The 17,152-nt window shown below is 36.5% G+C and overlaps 1 protein-coding gene across 9 annotated transcripts in view; it reads left to right on the top strand.

Annotated features, from left to right (window-relative positions):
• Positions 1–533: 533 nt before the first annotated feature.
• SYNCRIP (synaptotagmin binding cytoplasmic RNA interacting protein) overlaps positions 534–17,152 on the top strand; it is a gene marked incomplete at both ends in the record, with an annotated part of 21,438 nt that continues 4,819 nt past the window's right edge. For 3 of the 9 annotated variants that reach the window (XM_079716140.1, XM_079716139.1, XM_079716137.1), the window contains 9 exons: positions 534–681; positions 1,369–1,487; positions 1,605–1,712; positions 4,466–4,579; positions 4,679–4,855; positions 12,513–12,648; positions 13,747–13,952; positions 16,048–16,197; positions 16,520–16,641. In XM_079716140.1, coding sequence (XP_079572266.1) covers positions 534–681; positions 1,369–1,487; positions 1,605–1,712; positions 4,466–4,579; positions 4,679–4,855; positions 12,513–12,648; positions 13,747–13,952; positions 16,048–16,197; positions 16,520–16,641 — 1,280 coding nt within the window. Of the gene's footprint in view, positions 682–1,368; positions 1,488–1,604; positions 1,713–4,465; positions 4,580–4,678; positions 4,856–12,512; positions 12,658–13,746; positions 13,953–16,047; positions 16,198–16,519; positions 16,642–17,152 lie in introns of those variants that run through there. The other 6 variants (XM_079716141.1, XM_079716138.1, XM_079716144.1 and 3 more) reach the window with 5 other exon arrangements.

The following is a 17,152-nucleotide window of genomic DNA, read 5'->3' as shown; positions in this document are numbered from 1 at the left end:
GAGTCGGGGGCGGTCTTTGGGGTGTGCGGGTGAAGGGTGGAGAAATTGGGTGGTGGGAAGGTAGCTTGTGTGAGCGCTTTGTTCTTCGCAGGCTGTTGTTACCGATCTTTAAGCGTCAGGCGGGAAAAGCGCGCACTTCGGGGGTTTACCTTTGAGAGGGAAAAGCCCAGCTTTGCTTGCTCCACACACACCTCGTTCGCCGTACGGGCACAGCTGCATGTGGCACGCTGGCTCGTCCTCGTGCTGGTTGGGCTCCATTTGTAATGTGGTTTTTCCTAGGGAGTGTTAGCAGGTGAGTCAGGGGTGGTGCTAAGGAAAAACGTAGTGGATCCGTCCTTCTGTGCCCCGAGCTCCGAATGTGGCTTGTCAGGAGACAGTGACTTTCAAGTAAGGCCTCTTTAAAGGGAGGTGCAGGCTGGCTGGTGTAGAAATTGGTAGGGAAAGTAAAGATTGGGGCTCTCATATTGTCCCCTACCCTTTCTGAAGATCCTAGTTTAATTTTGCTTATTGCGTTTGAACAGATCTCTGGAAACATGGCTACAGAACATGTTAATGGAAATGGTACTGAAGAGCCCATGGATACTACTTCTGCAGTTATCCATTCAGAAAATTTTCAGACATTGCTTGATGCTGGTTTACCACAGAAAGTTGCTGAAAAACTAGATGAAATTTACGTTGCAGGTAAGAACTAACACTTGCAAAATTATATCATGAAATTTTTCTATTGGATTTCTGGCTTTGAGCTAAAATAGCAACTTTTTGTGGTTTCCAATTAGTGTGGGACCTGGAGTTTTGCCTTGTTGTGCTAGTTGTGAACTAGAGGTTAATGTGTATAGAGGGAGGGAAGAGAAAGGGTTAGGAGGTAAAGGCTGGCTGGCCAGATGGATAAGTATACGATGGTAGCAACAGCTGCTAAATATTGGAAGCAGGCCATGTGACTTTTTGGGGGTATTTTTATAGTAGGATTCTTGTTAAATAACTTGGTAACTGTAGACTTGTAGTCTGTCTCCGTGTGGCTCTTGCTTTTTCTAGTGGTATTTGAAATTGAGTAGAGGTTCATTTGTAATGCTCGGTACTTCGTTGGTTGGTTTTAGAATTTGTGAGCCTATATATTTGCTGTAGAAATAGGGTTCAGAATTGTCTGATTTAGACACAGAACAAGATAAAAAAAAGTGGTTGAGAGGCCTTATTTAGTTCATAATGCCGTTCAGAATGGCTAAAGTATGTGTGTTTTTCATTATATAGGTGATAAGGGGGCATGGAAGAGTTCTTAGTTGGCACCTGTATTGGCAAACATGGTCTTTTTTTAAAAAAAAACCTTCTAAAAATATTAAAAGTTGACAATTAATTAAGTTTTTTCTTCTCCAGGGCTGGTTGCACATAGCGATTTAGATGAAAGAGCTATCGAAGCTTTAAAAGAATTCAATGAAGACGGCGCATTGGCAGTTCTTCAGCAGTTTAAAGACAGTGATCTCTCTCATGTTCAGGTAACGTTAATCTAGTGTCAGTGTAAAAAGAATAAAAAACCTGAGTAGTTTTGATAGTTCAAGTTTTATACGTTTAAGATAATTATTGTTAAATATGATTGGAAAATTCGTTTGCAGAACAAAAGTGCCTTTTTATGTGGAGTCATGAAGACTTATAGGCAGAGAGAAAAACAGGGGACCAAAGTAGCAGATTCTAGCAAAGGACCAGATGAGGCAAAAATTAAGGTATGTCTTTAAAAACTTTCTTTTTTACTCCTTTCAGTTTTAAAGTTTTTTTTTCCTATTTTCTAGCTTTGGTAAATATTCTTTGGGTGTGAAATGGGTGGGTGTGTTTTGTTTTTCGTGTTTTTTTGTTTGTTTTTTGTGGGTTTTTTTGATGTTGCAAGTTAATGACCATGAGGTAATTTGTTAATCTTTTGTAATTACTGTTTTTCTTGCCTTTAACAATTTGTTTCTAAAACAGTTCTGAAGTTTTTCTTCTTAGCCAGCTACTGTTTCTTAAATCTGTGTTACTGGTATTCTAAATAAAAGATTTAAAGAAATACAGCCACCATATTTTTTTTTAGAAACCTGCAAGTCCAGATTAACTGACAGTGGAACCAAAATGGGAGGGGATCAGCTCACCCCATACTGGTGGAGTGTGTACATTCAGCAGCTGACCGCTTTTCTTAGGATTCTCAAGCCCCCAAATTAAATGGGTTTAGTATTTTAACACTGCCTTCTTCTTCTTCCATTAGTATGGGTTTTTAAGGCCAATTTGTTCAATTCTGAAAGCAGCTTTTAAGGATAAAATGGATTACTGTGGAAATGTAAATGAGGAAACTGAGGCTGAGGGTAGGTTTCCTTTGCGCTCCCCCCATCCCCAAAGTCAGAAGAGTAAATGGCCTCAAAGTCAACTAGGTTTTGATCTTGGTGTTTTTTAGTTGTGTTGAGTTTTTAGTTCATAGCAAATATGACGGTGATCATACTAGTTTTAATCTGGTACTCTTAATATAGTGTGCCACTGCTCTTGAACCAAGGGTTATGGTTTAAGAAAATAAGTTATTAGGAACAATATAGGTGTCAGGTGTGTTTTAATGTTGTGAGGAGGGAGAAGCTTGGAATATGGAGTTAGACGTTAATGCCATCTATAAATTTGAGCCTTCTGCAGTTGTAGCTGTGGGTGAATTGCGTTTGAGCTATAAGTTTAGTTTTTCCAAAGAAATGGAATATAGTTGTTACTCATTGTAATTAATCAGCTGCAATTAAGTCTATACTGAGACAGTTATTAAAATTTTATGAAAAATTGAAAATTTCGTTTGTGAGATTCAGTTCTATCTTTGGAAGGGAGTGGCTTAAAGCTTTAGTGTGACTTAAATTGTGGCAAGAAGGCAGACTTTTTTCTTTTAACATCTTTATTGTAGTTTCTGCTGTATAAAAAAATGAATCAGCTATATGCAAACGTATATCCCCTTCCTCTTGCATCTCCTTCCCACCCTCCTAATCCCACCCCTCTAGGTGGTTGCAAAGCACCGATTTTTACATTTGGTAGTGTGTATATGTCCATGCCACTCTCACTTTGTCCCAGCTTACCCTTCCCCCTCCCCGTGTCCTCAAGTTCATTCTCTACGTCGAAGACAGACATTTTTATAGGATATTTTTCAGAGGGAATAAGTTTTTCCTTTTTGTTTTTAGCGAGTGACATAAAAGGTATTATTTGGGTCACTTAAAGATTAAAGTGAAAGAAGCGCAGGGATTACATATGGGAAAAAGGGAAGAAGAGCCATTTAATGGTTTAGTTTATGTGATAGTAATAGATTTGAGTTTATTTTTGTTACTAACCCAGTGTTGCACTGTTAAGCAAATATATTTGGAGATAATAGAAAAAGACTACTTAAAACATGTAGCACTTTCTGGGCTTTTTTGTTAAGACAGTTTACGAATAAAGGAGTTGTTATCAATTACAGTATTTTTTCATAAATATTTAATGTTCTTTGAGTAGAAAATATTTAAAATCTGTCTAGGCATTTTCATCTTCAAAGACTAAAGTGACCCCCAAATCACTTAATAGCATTTTGATAAGTTTTGTCCTGTGCCTAGTGTTTCTTTTTATTTCAGAATTTATCATCTGATTATTGGGTTGCTTTTATTATTCAGAAAACCAGTTTTGTGCTTTGTGGGTGAGATGGTGGAAAAGGAATAATTCTTGTTTTTTCCTTAGGCTAACAGTGGACTACTTCTTTCTAGTCTTTTTGCTTATTATAAAAGATGAAGAGAAATTTTGCTCTGAGTAAATATGAGTTGTGTAAATTTTAACAGTTCACTTTTAGGGAGGTAATATGTAGAGGTTATGTCACATTGTTGCAGCTTCATAAAGTTTTCAAAATCATTTTGGCTCTCATTTTTTCTGAGTGATCCATGCTGTCCTGTGAAGCATGGTACTTGAATGTCAGATGAATAAGAGGTCATTTTTCCTGCAACTCCTAAGTTTCTGGTCTTAATTGGAGGAGTGTAATTTCTATAAAGGTTGGTGAAACTCCCAGAATGGTGGTAGGTACCTAGAAGTGTGGGTTACAGGGAAATTTATTGGGTAAGAAAGCTAGATTTGAGAGAGAAGTTAACCATCTCCTTCTTCAGGAGAGAATTATTTTCAGCCTAATTAGGTGCAGTCATTTTTTAGAAGGGCCGAATAGGTACACGTTGCCTTGAAAGTTGTTGACGGATCAATATTCTGTGTTGTTCACTAAGCACTACTCAGTAATTAATTGGAGACCAGAAAATAATTTGACCAGGATCCTGAAATTCTCATTATAAATTAGGGCATATTATAAATTACAAGCATACATTAAAAGGGGAATTCTGAAACACAACAGAAATCTGTAAGTAGGGAATGTTGCTAAGATACATGGAAAGATTTGAACAAGATTGATTTTAAACTGCTCAGTGTATGGGTGTGGTCTCATGAATGAAATGTATTAATGACATTTGAACTTTTTAAGGCACTCTTGGAAAGAACAGGATACACACTCGATGTGACCACTGGACAGAGGAAGTATGGGGGACCGCCTCCAGATTCCGTTTATTCAGGTCAGCAGCCTTCTGTTGGCACTGAGGTAAAGAGACTAAAAACTTGTACCCTTTGTAGTAAATGTACAGGTGTCTGGTTCCCTAAAGAAACTCTCCATGGTTTTTACTTCATATTTAATTTACAGATATTTGTAGGGAAGATCCCAAGAGATCTGTTTGAGGATGAACTTGTTCCGTTGTTTGAAAAAGCTGGACCTATATGGGATCTTCGTCTAATGATGGATCCACTAACTGGTCTCAATAGAGGTTATGCGTTTGTCACTTTTTGTACAAAAGAAGCAGCTCAGGAGGCTGTTAAACTGGTGAGTTTTTCTTTCTTTTCAGTTTTCACAGTCTCTGTTTTCATTTAAAGCCAGGACTTTTCTTAATTGTGTTAACCAAAGGTTTTTGAAGTGCTGATTAGGCAGTGTCACATTTTCTGTGTACACATTGTAGCAGTATTTTTTCCACGTATAGTTGAACTGACTCAGGATGTATAAGGTAGTGTGGTGGAGTTGAAGTTACTGGTGCTTTGAATTTGGCTTAGTGATTTTTTTTTTAAGGAATGTTAAAAGGTTTAAGAAAGTAACTGTAGTAGATAGAGCTCTTAAAGGGCCATATCTGGCTGTCCCTTTTTCGAAAATGTTTCACAAAGACATTGTGATGATAACTTTCTAGTTAATGAAATAAAGGATTTTATGTTGATTGGCAATGTCTGATTTAAAAGTACTAGATGTCAGGTGAGGACCTAGTTATTTTCCCAATTGAAAGAATTTTAATGTTTCAAACTATGGCTTATATAATTCTTCAAATTAGTCTTATTCTGTGACAAGTAGTTGCTGTGTTTTGTAGTAGAAGATGTAAGTTAATTTCAATCCAAGAAATACATCAAAAAGTACAGCTGGGGAGGAACTTTTGTAAATGGTTCACTATAGCAGATGTTTGTTAGTTTTGCGTTATCTGACTTACATGTTTTATGGGTAATTCTAAGCAAACTTGAACTCCTTAGAGTGATTTCATCCTGAATTTTATTTTTCCTTCCCTCACCATCATATATATCACATTTTAAGGCAAACCTTAAGGAGAAAAAGAAAACAAATACACTTACTTGGTTTTGCTTTTTGTATTGCTTGGATCTCTCCATTGGTGTGTGTAATTGAACATTGTAAAGGTTAACATTAGAAAAGTATGCTACTTGGGAAGAATAAAGAATTCAGGAGTTGAGATATTTCTTTTTAAACCATGGCTGATTTTCTTTTCTTTCAAAGAGTGCTTTCTATTTCAGAAGGGAGAGTATGTACAGCTCTAGGGGTCCATTCAATGGTAACCTTTGAACTGTCACGTTTTTAGTTTAAACAGTTCAGGTAAAACTGAGGACTTTTTAGAGTTCTGGAAAGATACTTTAGGAGGCATCCAGTTGAATCTATAAAAGAATAGAACATTTTGCCAGGTAGTAATAAAGTAGCAGTAAGTTTTAGTGTGGAAATACATAATGATTGAGGAGGCAATGAGACTGTCTTACTACAAAAAGCTAGTACAGAATTTAGTGATGTCAGATCCAGTTTATTTACTAGGTATTACATAAAGCTTTAGTTTTGCTCAATAGGTGTGATTATTTAGTGTTACAAGTAATGATTTGTGTATTTATTAATATTTTTAAAAGGAATCATTAAACATTTGTAGACTACTTAATTTTTGTTGCCAAAATACACTAATTATGGTAGGTCCTCTCTAGAATTTATTTCTAGATGATGTTCAGAATCCTTATAGTAAAGAAACATCATTAGAAGAAGATGTTATATAATCCAGTCCTAACATCACTATTTTGAGTGCCAATAAGTACACATGAAATATGTCTCAGTTTGGGCAATTGCCTTGGCTTAACAGATCATGTAGTCCAAAGTTGCATTGCTGTAGGCTTAGAGTAGTCTTATTAATGTAGTTAAGTTTTTCAACTGTAACGCAGAAATTTCCAGGTAGCCAAACAGCCATTTTGATTGGTCTGTGAGCTAGCTCTTGTCCTAAATCTTTTAACATTTTTTTCTGGGTTTGTGATTTGAGTCCTTATCTGGGGGCATAATTATTTTTTATTGTCTGATGAATAGGAGGCTCTGTGCTTTATTGTCTTTTTAAGGGTATTCTTTAGCACTGGGATGAATTGGACGTATTGTCATTGCTTTTTTAAAAAGGACGCTTTACCATAGCTAGGACTATGGCGATAATAGAATTGGGAGATTTGCCTTAATGCAACAGTAGAAGAAAGGACTAGGCTTTTGAGGAAATGAAACATTCTAGAGAAATAAAAAACTGAAGTTGATTTGGATGTTTTTTGCTACCTTGTTTTGATTCCTGGAAATGAGTACCCCTCCTAAATGTATTTTTTAAGGAAGCGTATTTTGAAAACTATTTCTACTCGTATCATGTCACAAGTCTACTTGAATTACAGCTTTATCTAAGGTGAATTTTTATATAAGGTAGTTGAACTGTTGTTCTAGTTGCACATAATCAGATGTTGAGAAAATGCCTTTTTTACGTTATTTATAGATGAGACAAGATTGAAGCACCATCTCTTTTTGCTTTCCTGTACTTTGTGTCTTGAGAAATACCTTCGATTGAGATAGTTTATATATTCAGCCTTATTTTTTGATGTTATTCAACAACGACCCCCCCCCCCAATAAAGACTGTAGATTTTAAGTTTGCATCTGAATTACTTGTCAAATGGGTTGATGTTAACAGCTGAAGAAGAGGCATGAAGTTAGAGGCAACTGCAAACTTCTTAATGACCCTATTTTCAGCTAACATCTGCCTTGTATTTGGGGGAATAAGAAAATTCATCCCTAAATGATGACAATGTAGCTAAGGAAGCAAGATTTAAATTTGTGAAAAGGTGAATAATAGCTACCACTTGTGCTTGTTGAGGCACAGGAGCTGTGCTAGGTGCTACATTATTACCTTTAAAGATCACTTCAACCCATTCTTCAAGGTAAGTGAAATATCTTCCTTTTGCAGTAGAATAAATAGTCTGGGTGGCTTGCACAGAGCCATACTGGTTTAGTTTGATACCAGGTTTGTTTAGCATGTCCTTATCGTTAATTAGACATAACAGTTTAAGCCAGCAGTATAAGTTATGTTGCCAGGTAGCCTGATTGTTCAAATTATTTAGTGGTTTAGGTAGTGTTAAAAGGAATTCAGAGTGTAAGTCGTCTCTACTGCCAAATTTATTTTTGGCATCTAACCAATTTGTACCATCTTCCTGCTACCATCCTAGCCTGAGGTACCATTTGAAGAATCCTTCTAGCTAGTCTCACTGCTTTCCATTGCTCCTTTACAGTCTTACCTTTTAGCTGTGTAGATTAGATCACAACAGTCCCATGCTGAGAACTCTAATAATGGCTTCCTAACAAGGTTCTATCTGATCAAGTTTTTGCTTACCTCTCTCTTCCTATTCTTCTTTATTACCCTTCCATCCACACTTTGCCTTTTTTGTCCTCCACAAAAGCTATGAGCATTTCCATCTCGAGGCTGCCTTCTGTTCTTTCTCCCACTTCTCCCAGTTAGCACAGCTGCTGTCTTCTTATCAATCAGGTTTTCTTAGAAGGCCTTTCTAAGAAAGGCTTACCACCCAGTTGCCCCATGACAGTATACTGAACATGATTAAAAAAAAAGAATGCTTAGATGTACTTAAAATTATTTTTGACTTTGAAAGATTATTTGCTTCTCTCTTCCCATCAGAAAATTTGCTCTTTTTTCCTGTATCCTCAACATTTAGAATGGTGCCATTATAGAGTAGGTACTAGATAAATAACCTGACTGGCTGACCAGGCAAGTGTGTATATGTATTTGTGTGGTGTGCTGCTGGAATTGGAGCCCAGGGCCACTGGCTTCTGCAGTGCCCATTATGGTTATGGTTCCTATACATAGGAAGTGTCCTACTGAAAATACCTTTGTTACAAAGACTGGAATACTGACCTCTATTTGCACATTAAGGGTTATGACTTTAATAGTCACTGATAGTTTATTCACCACAGCGGTTGTATACACCAGTGTACAACCATTTTGATGAATGCAGCTGGCAAGACAGGTGGACAGAATATTTTAGTAACAATTAGCAAGTGTCTAGTGTGTTTAACATGAAAACTTTTACTATGGGCATACAAGGTAGTTTGATCCAGTTCTTGACTTCGGTGTTTCTAGGACTTGAGAGGCTAACTACAATGAAAGTGGAAGCAGGTGGTTCACAGGGTAAAGGAGGGATGAAGGGATCGATTGCTTTGGGTTGAGGTTGTTAGAGAAGGCTTTGTGACAAAAAGGTGTGAGCAGGGCAGTGAAGGAAATAGATGAATAGTTGAAGCACTGTTTTGTGGGAAGGGAGATAAAACTTGTGTAAAGTCAGTGCTAGAAGGCAGTAGGCATGACTGCTGGCCTGCGTTGCATGGTGCTATTAAAGTTTTGAGCCTTTGTATGGGTTGCATGATGTAAATAACGGTATAGGTTCTGTTTTTTTAAATCAGTGATATGAGTGAGGGCATAGTTGGAGTGCTTGGGACGTTTGGTGACTTGAATCTATATGTAGTGGTTAATGCCATGGATGACAAAATAAGGATCTGAAAAGATTCTGATAGCCTGGGACAGTAGTTTACACCAGCAGGATGGAATTGAGTAGGGCTGAGAGTCAAGTCCTATACATGACTAATCCACGAGTAAGCTGTAGTGTGTCAGTGGTGTGGTGTGATTGCCAAATAAGCCAAGATAATCATGGACTACATGTTGCAGAGGCCTGGTGTTTAGAAGTGTAAGAATAGTCTCCATCTTACTTTAGACTCCTCAGTCTCAGTCTGCCTCTATAGGATTGTGTTATGGATGTCACTGTTTGGTGACACTCTTGGAGGCAGTTCCCAATTTCAGAGAAGTAATGATTAGCCAAGCATAGAGGGGGATTGAGTCCTAAGCATTGTGTGCAGGTATATGAAGTGCTGTCATTTGGAGGAGGAAATAAGATTTATTGTAGAATTCTTAGGGAAGTAGGTTTGGCTCAAGGTAAAGAAGACTTAAATGGACGGGCTTGGGAGGTAACGGCTTTGCTGCTGTAAGGGTTAGGACTGACCAGCCACTTCTGGATTGGTTTTCTAAGTCTGAGATTGCTGAATTTCTGGGGATTTGGTAACTGATTGGCTATAAGGGAAGGAAAGAGTGAATTGATATTTTGAACGTAGATGATGGGAATGTTCCAGACTGTACAACTCATTTTGGTGTTCCGAAATACTGAAACTGCATTGGTTAATGTTCAAAGTTCATCTTTATTTTATTTGGTTACCTCACTGTGCTACTGGATCTGAAAGCTAGATTTCTAAAATTTGTTAACTTCAGTGCCCACTTTTCTAGAGTTTGGAAAAGATTACGTTTTCTTTTTTATTTTGATACTATCATATCGTCCTGATTACTAACCCTTGAGAGTAAGGGTTTATCAGCATTAAATTAGGATCTCTATTAAGGATTAGAACCGTTGTTTTCGTAATGTTTTTCTACCATCCAAGTCACTGTTACTTACCTGCTAACACCTGCTAGGATGCAAAGTTTATTTTCGAATTTAAGGTGATAGATTGGTCTTAAAAATGCTAGAGTGAGAAAAGTTGAACAACTCAAATATACTTACAAAAGTGCATGCTTAATCTGTAGATGGGGCATTTCTTTAAGAAATGTTTATTTCTAGGCACTTTTGCTTTATTTGGACAGTATGCTATGTGCAGAGGGTCACCTGTGCTCCTTTAATGACTTCTTTTCATTGGAGAGCCAGTTTACTCTCTATGGGTCAGCTATAATTGTTCCAATTTTTTAAATTTAAAAAATGTGGATGAAAAGTTAGTTTTCTTTATAAATCCTACTAAATATTCATGTCTTCATATTGTTCAGAGACTACAGTATTTAAATACCTTCTACCTACCCCGCCTTGATTTAACCATAGTGAGGATAGGTTAGAAAGGAAGAAACTTTTCTTTTGTAGGTAATAATAGAAACAGTCATTACTATTTTGAGGCAGCATTGTTAAGTAAATAGCCTCTGCTCTTAGAATATTTGGAAAGAAATACAGTAAAGGGAAAATGATACCAAATTGTCATCTTCAAAATAACTCCTCTTTCTCCCTTTTTAAAACTTTGTATTTCCGTCCATTCTTTTTCTGATTTTAATTGTTTTTGTCAACTTCTGGAGTTACAGACTAAATGACCAGATTGAAAGCCATTGATTTGTCACTAAGGCTGGCTACTTGATCCTTAGATATAAAAATCTAGGGAATGTACATGTCTTAAAGCAGTTTATTGTGTTCTCAAGTTAACTTATTTGTGTAATAGGGTATTGTAGTCTACTTGTCCATAATCCCATGCAATGGTGGATTCAGCCATAGGTCTAATATCTGCCCGTAACCACATGTTTCTATTTTTAAGAGGTGTTTGGTCTAAATAGAATATAAATGGTATGGGAAAACGAAGTCCAGGGCAGGATTTCTTAACCTCAACACTATTAATGTTTTCGACTACATAACTTTTTATTATGCTGGACTATTTTGTGAATTGTAGGATGTTTAATAACATCTCTGGCCTCTTACCTACCCACTAAATACCAAGAGCAAACCCCACCTCTAGTTGACCAAAATGTGTGTGTGTCGGGGGAGCAGCAAATCACTCCTGTTGAGAACTGCTGATCTGTGTTAACACAGAAGGGTGTTTTTGTTGACCTTTATAGGATTTAGGGATTGCAGAATATTTGGTTGAGCTCAAATCTACAGGTATGCAGAGGAGTTTGGATGGTGAAGTTTCAGGGAAAGCGTTATAGTCAGAGGTTGAGCAGTATGAAAACTGTTTGAGAACTGATGTAAATAGCCGAGATTATAGTATTGTGAAGAAAAGGGAGAAGTGGTAGGGATTTTAGGATGGGCTTAATGACGTCCAAGGGTTTGAACTTTGTTTTGCTGATGGGGAGTCATTGTGGGATTCTTTTTCAATAGGCAAAGTTGTGATTTAAAAAAAAATGTCTCCAGCATAAGTGTAAAGCATAGAGATAATCCTGGGATCATGATGACCAGAGACTCGGATAAGCGTGAACGGAGTCAGTGGGGTAAAAAGTACAAAACTGTTCTGAACTGAAGGAAGGATGTTTGAACTTCATGTTTAATTTTGAATATCTGGAGATGGAGAAAAAGGGAGAGGGAGGCATCAGTTTTCTGACTTGTCTGTATTTTCTTCACTTATACCTGATATACCTGTTACGCAAGAATGGGAATAACAGGGATAGGAACTTTTTGGGTTTTGCCTCTGCGGTATTGTTCCGTTTTATGGAATATGGTTACTTGAAGATTGTTTACTTTTTACTGTAGTTTTATAGTAGTTTACCATAATCTACTTGTCTTTCTCCAACTTTATTGTAGGCTTGATGAAAATGAAATGGGGGAAAAGTTGGGTCGGATTCAGAATAACAAGGTTTCCTTTTTAGATTTAAGTATTTGAAACCAAAAATCCCTTATTGTAACTTTTTACAAGTGATTAGGGGAGATGGAAAAATAAGATTTAAGCGCTGATTAATAGAAAGGCAGAAAGCTTGCTGGCACTGGAATCTGTTTCCCTTGCATGAGAATAACTAGTCGGAAGGATGAATTTAAGTAGAAAATAAGGTATTGTGGAATCAGTAATTTGGAATTTAAGCTGCTTACAGACTAGATTCTTACCAAATTTGCTAAATTTCAAGGACTTGACAATTTTTTGCTTTAATTCATAAACTTGGTTAGTGTGTTTTGTCAGTACAATCTTCCTGTCTCAGATTATAATTTTTTAAAGGATAAAAATACTTGATAAACCTAAGTGATGAAGTTTTAATTTGTTAAAAAATTTTGCTTTTGTGTATGGGATTTGCATATCTTTCTATAATGAGCACCTATAGTAGGATATTTTAAGTATTTTTAAAACATGGTGCACTTTTCCACCTTTCAGTATAATAATCATGAAATTCGTTCTGGAAAACACATTGGTGTCTGCATCTCCGTTGCCAACAACAGGCTTTTTGTGGGCTCTATTCCTAAGAGTAAAACCAAGGAACAGATTCTTGAAGAATTTAGCAAAGTAACAGGTAAGTTGGGTTTACTTGGAAGGAGGTTCAACTTCTCTAATACTTAAGGTAATTGCATGCTTTTGTGTGCCAAGCACTGTTTTAAGCACTGCATTTATGGACTTGTATTCTCACTATAGCCATATAAGATGAGTAACTCCATTTTTCAGATAAGGAAATAGAAGGTTTTGGGAAATAACTTGCTGAATGTTATGTAGTTAGTAAGGAATACGGCTGGGATTTGAACTCAGTCTGCAGAATCGTTGTGCTTCCCCTGTTTTGGAAAATTGTATTTCTTTGTGTGTTTCTATGCATTTTGAGGTGCTAGTTGACATTCTTAGTAAAAATGTTTGATAAGTAATGACTTGATTTTCCAAATTATAGGAATGGTAAGTACTCTTGCTATAAGCAGAGATTATACTTTGTCAATATGGTGCAATTTCTTTGAATTGTAAAGCATTTTTTTTTAAGTTCCCAAGTGACAGGCTTTTGTCATTTAGAAACTAGAAAAAATAGTTTTGTCTGCCTAGAATATTTAGCAAATTATCAGCCTGTTACCCGTTTCCAGGAACATTTGAAATTCTTATACAATACTAAGATAGTCTCTGTTTCATTTGAAATAAACATTGATGTCTGAGGCCAGAAAAGTGCCATTAAAAAATTAGTTTTTACTTTCATGGGGTGAAAAATTTCTAACCATGATTTATACTTCTGATATATACTTCTGGTTTTCCTAAAACAGCTTTGTAAAGATTTCATACCTCTCTGTCATCTAATTAATGGAAGCAGAGAAAAATTTCTAACCATGTCTGACTTATACTACTGGTTTTCCTAAAACAGCTTTGTAAAGATTTCATACCTCTCTGTCATCTGATAAATGGAAGCAGAATAGTTCTCAGGTCAAAGTAAAAAGAATACATTTTCTTTTCATGGGGATTTTTGCATTAGGAACACTTGGAAAGTGTGGATTAGGTGAATTATCTGGACCAGTGTTTTGAGAGTCCCCGGTAGAGATAAGAGATTATTTTTCATTCTGATATTCAAGTATAATATTAGAAAAATAAATCTTTTGATCTGCTTATTTTATCTAATTTCTCTGGAATTGTTGCTTACTTTCAGAGGGTCTTACAGACGTCATTTTGTATCACCAACCAGACGACAAGAAAAAAAACAGAGGCTTTTGCTTTCTTGAATACGAAGATCACAAAACAGCTGCCCAGGCAAGACGTAGGTTAATGAGTGGTAAAGTCAAGGTCTGGGGAAATGTTGGAACTGTTGAATGGGCTGATCCTATAGAAGATCCCGATCCTGAAGTTATGGCAAAGGTAATGACAGTTGAGTTACAATTTTTTTTGTGGTGTTGCTGGGAGCAGGGGTAGGCTTTAGAGAGCAGAGGGAAACTTGTGTGTGCTTTTTCCTTAAACCATATTTTTGAAAGTGAGAGAAGTGTTCTGTGTTAAAGGCCACACACCAGAAATAAATAACGAGTGCATGGAGGGTGAATATAGGAATTTATTCATGGACCCTCAGCCACAGTTGTGTAGCCATCATACTCTCATGATAAAGTAGGTAGCCTACATGCAGTGGAGATGATTCACTTTCATTTTTGTGTGGATTCGAAGAGCAGTTTGAGTTTTTGAGAGAGGCGCCATTAGATTACATGGGTTTTGTGTTAAAAGTCCTACTCCTAAAAATAGTGAACTGTACTGGCCTCAGCAGAGCTGCTGCAGTTAAAAGGTTTAGCTATTATTAGGTGCTTCAGCAGTCAGTTGAGACATCTATGAAAACAAACATCTCTTGAGTCAACACTTTACCAGTGCAGTTTGCAGTTAAGTTATTCTAACCTTTTAAAGAATCCTTGATGACGATAGGCTAGGAAATACAACTAGTTTACTAAAATCAAGAGAGGAGTGTGAAGTGTCAGAACAGTGAATATTAAAGGGTAAATGTTCTTGAGGACAGAAAATACTTAGGATTCATTCTTTTTTTGGCTTATTAAGCTCTCATTGGTTAGCCCTTTAGATTAAGAAATTCAGATGCTACTTCAGGTATTTTAGGAGGAAGTGATAATGTTTCTTAGCCAAAAGCTTAAATTTGTAGTTGTACTTGAGGAGCTTTCAGGATTGAAGACTTTATGTTACCAGTGTTTTGAACATTGTCTCCTCTCTTTAGGGTTTCAAAAGCAGGTCCTAATTAGTTTTGACTCCCTGTGTTAAGTTCAACAGCTATTTCAGATGGCATGGTGTTCACGTTATTAGGAAATAACCACGTCCATTTTAATCGTAAAATAATAACTAATGAAAAGTACTGTGCGTAGCATGTTTTGTTTTTTGAGCAACAAGTACAGCAGTTTCCCGTACGCACACCTGCCCACATAGCTGTGCAGCCTCCTGCTCGATCAGTGTCCTCACCAAAGTGGTACATTTGTCATAATCAGTGAATCTAAATTGACACATTATTATAACTCAGTGTTTACGTTAGGATTCCCTTTTGGTGTTCTGCATCCTATGGGTTTTACAAATGTATGTTGTATCCACCATTGTAGTATCATACAGAATATTTTCATTGCCTTAAGAATCCTCTGTGATTGCCTTTTCCTCCCTCGTCCCCTCATCCCTGGCAACCATTGCTCTTTTTACTCTCTCCATAGTTTTGTCTTTTCTCAAATGTCACGTAGTTGGAATCGTATAGTATGTAGCCATTTAAGACAGCTTCTTTTACATTTAAGGTTCTTCCATGTCTTTTCATGGCTTGATAGCTCATTTCTTGTTTAGTGTTAAGTAATACTCCATTGTCTGAATTTATTATAGTTTATCCAGTCACCTACTGAAGGACAGCTTGGTTGCTTCCAAGTTTTGGCAATTATGAATTAAGGTGCTATAAGCATCCATATACAGAGTTTTGTGTGGATGCGTTTTCACCTCTTTTGGGTAAATACCAAGGAGTGTGACTGGTGAATCATATGGTATGAAAGTATGTTTAGTTTTGTAAGAAGCTGCCAAATTACACCGTTTTGCATTCTAATGCAGTGAATATGTTGTGTTCAGTATTCTCAACAGCATCCGATGGTGTTAGTGTCTTAGATTTTGGCCGGTCACTGTAACAGGCTTGTAATGGTATCTCACTGTTTTAATTTGCAATTCCCTGATGACATATGATAATTGAGCATCACTACCTATGCTTTTTCACCATCTGTATACCTTTGGTGAGAATGTTCAGATTTTTTGCCCATTAGATCCAGCAGCATGCTCCTTGGTATTTACCCAAATGAGTTGAAATTTTAGTCTATATTTTATATTTCTGGTACTCTTCTAATGGGTTGTGACTAAAGTTAAGTCTGCAGGGTTGGGATGGTGACATCTTGGAAACTGAATCCTTTGGAAATACATAGGAAGTTTCTGTTTCTTTCTTAAATTTCAGGTAAAAGTGCTGTTCGTACGCAACCTGGCCAATACTGTAACAGAAGAGATTTTAGAAAAGGCATTTAGTCAGTTTGGGAAACTGGAACGAGTGAAGAAATTAAAAGATTATGCTTTCATTCATTTTGATGAGCGAGATGGTGCTGTCAAGGTAAATAACTGGGGGAATTATCATAGGCATCTAACTTAGACTAATGATTTTTAGTCATCCTAAAATCAGAATGTTTTAGAAAATTGAAGGAAACTCAGAGGTCATGTAATTACTCAAGCTAACCTTTATTGGCCTTGGCAAATCGCATAACTTACTAAACTAAGTCAAAAAGATTAATAGTTGAAGAGCTGGATCTTTAAATGAAATCAAGAATCCTATTTTATCTCATCCTTCTAGTGGTAATAGTAAATGATTTTCTTAACTTTAAATGAATCATAGTTGTGAAAGGTCTCTTGTATTGATCAATACCTACTTTTTTAAGGCTATGGAAGAAATGAATGGCAAAGACTTGGAGGGAGAAAATATTGAAATTGTTTTTGCTAAGCCACCAGATCAGAAAAGGAAAGAAAGAAAAGCTCAGAGGCAAGCTGCAAAGAATCAAATGTAAGTGAAAGTTGTACAAATTTTAATATTGATTAACTGGTGAATAACAGGTCAACAAATCTGTAACATGCCTTTACCTTTTAAAGAAGACTTGAAGTTTAACTTGAAAGCTTTGGGTCAAAGAAAAATGCCGAGAATCTCCAAAAATGTTTATTGAGCTCTTGCTATTGACCATACTTGTGAAACTAATTGTAATTCTAAACAACTGGACCTTTGCATAATAAATGAAAAATCAATCTAGGTTATTTTCTACTGTATTTTACAGAATGTGCTCCTGAATACGTGTTTTAAATATTAGCTGCCCCAAAGTCTTGACAGTATGTTTGGTTAAAGGGTGGAGAGTTTTTTCTGAGGCAGGAAATATAAAATCTCCAATTATAATAGATTTTGCTTCCTTTGTGTCAGAAAAAAGACTTCTTTACCAATACATAGTGCCCATTACTGCCATCCCAAAGGCTTCATATACTATGCATGGGTTTTGAAAAATGAAATGAGTATAGTTAATGAAATA

The sequence above is a fragment of the Hyperoodon ampullatus genome (assembly GCF_949752795.1).
Source record: "Hyperoodon ampullatus genome assembly, chromosome: 12".
Lineage (NCBI taxonomy): Eukaryota > Metazoa > Chordata > Mammalia > Artiodactyla > Ziphiidae > Hyperoodon > Hyperoodon ampullatus.
Note: the sequence above shows the minus strand (reverse complement) of the source record. Positions and strands in the feature narration are given on the sequence as shown.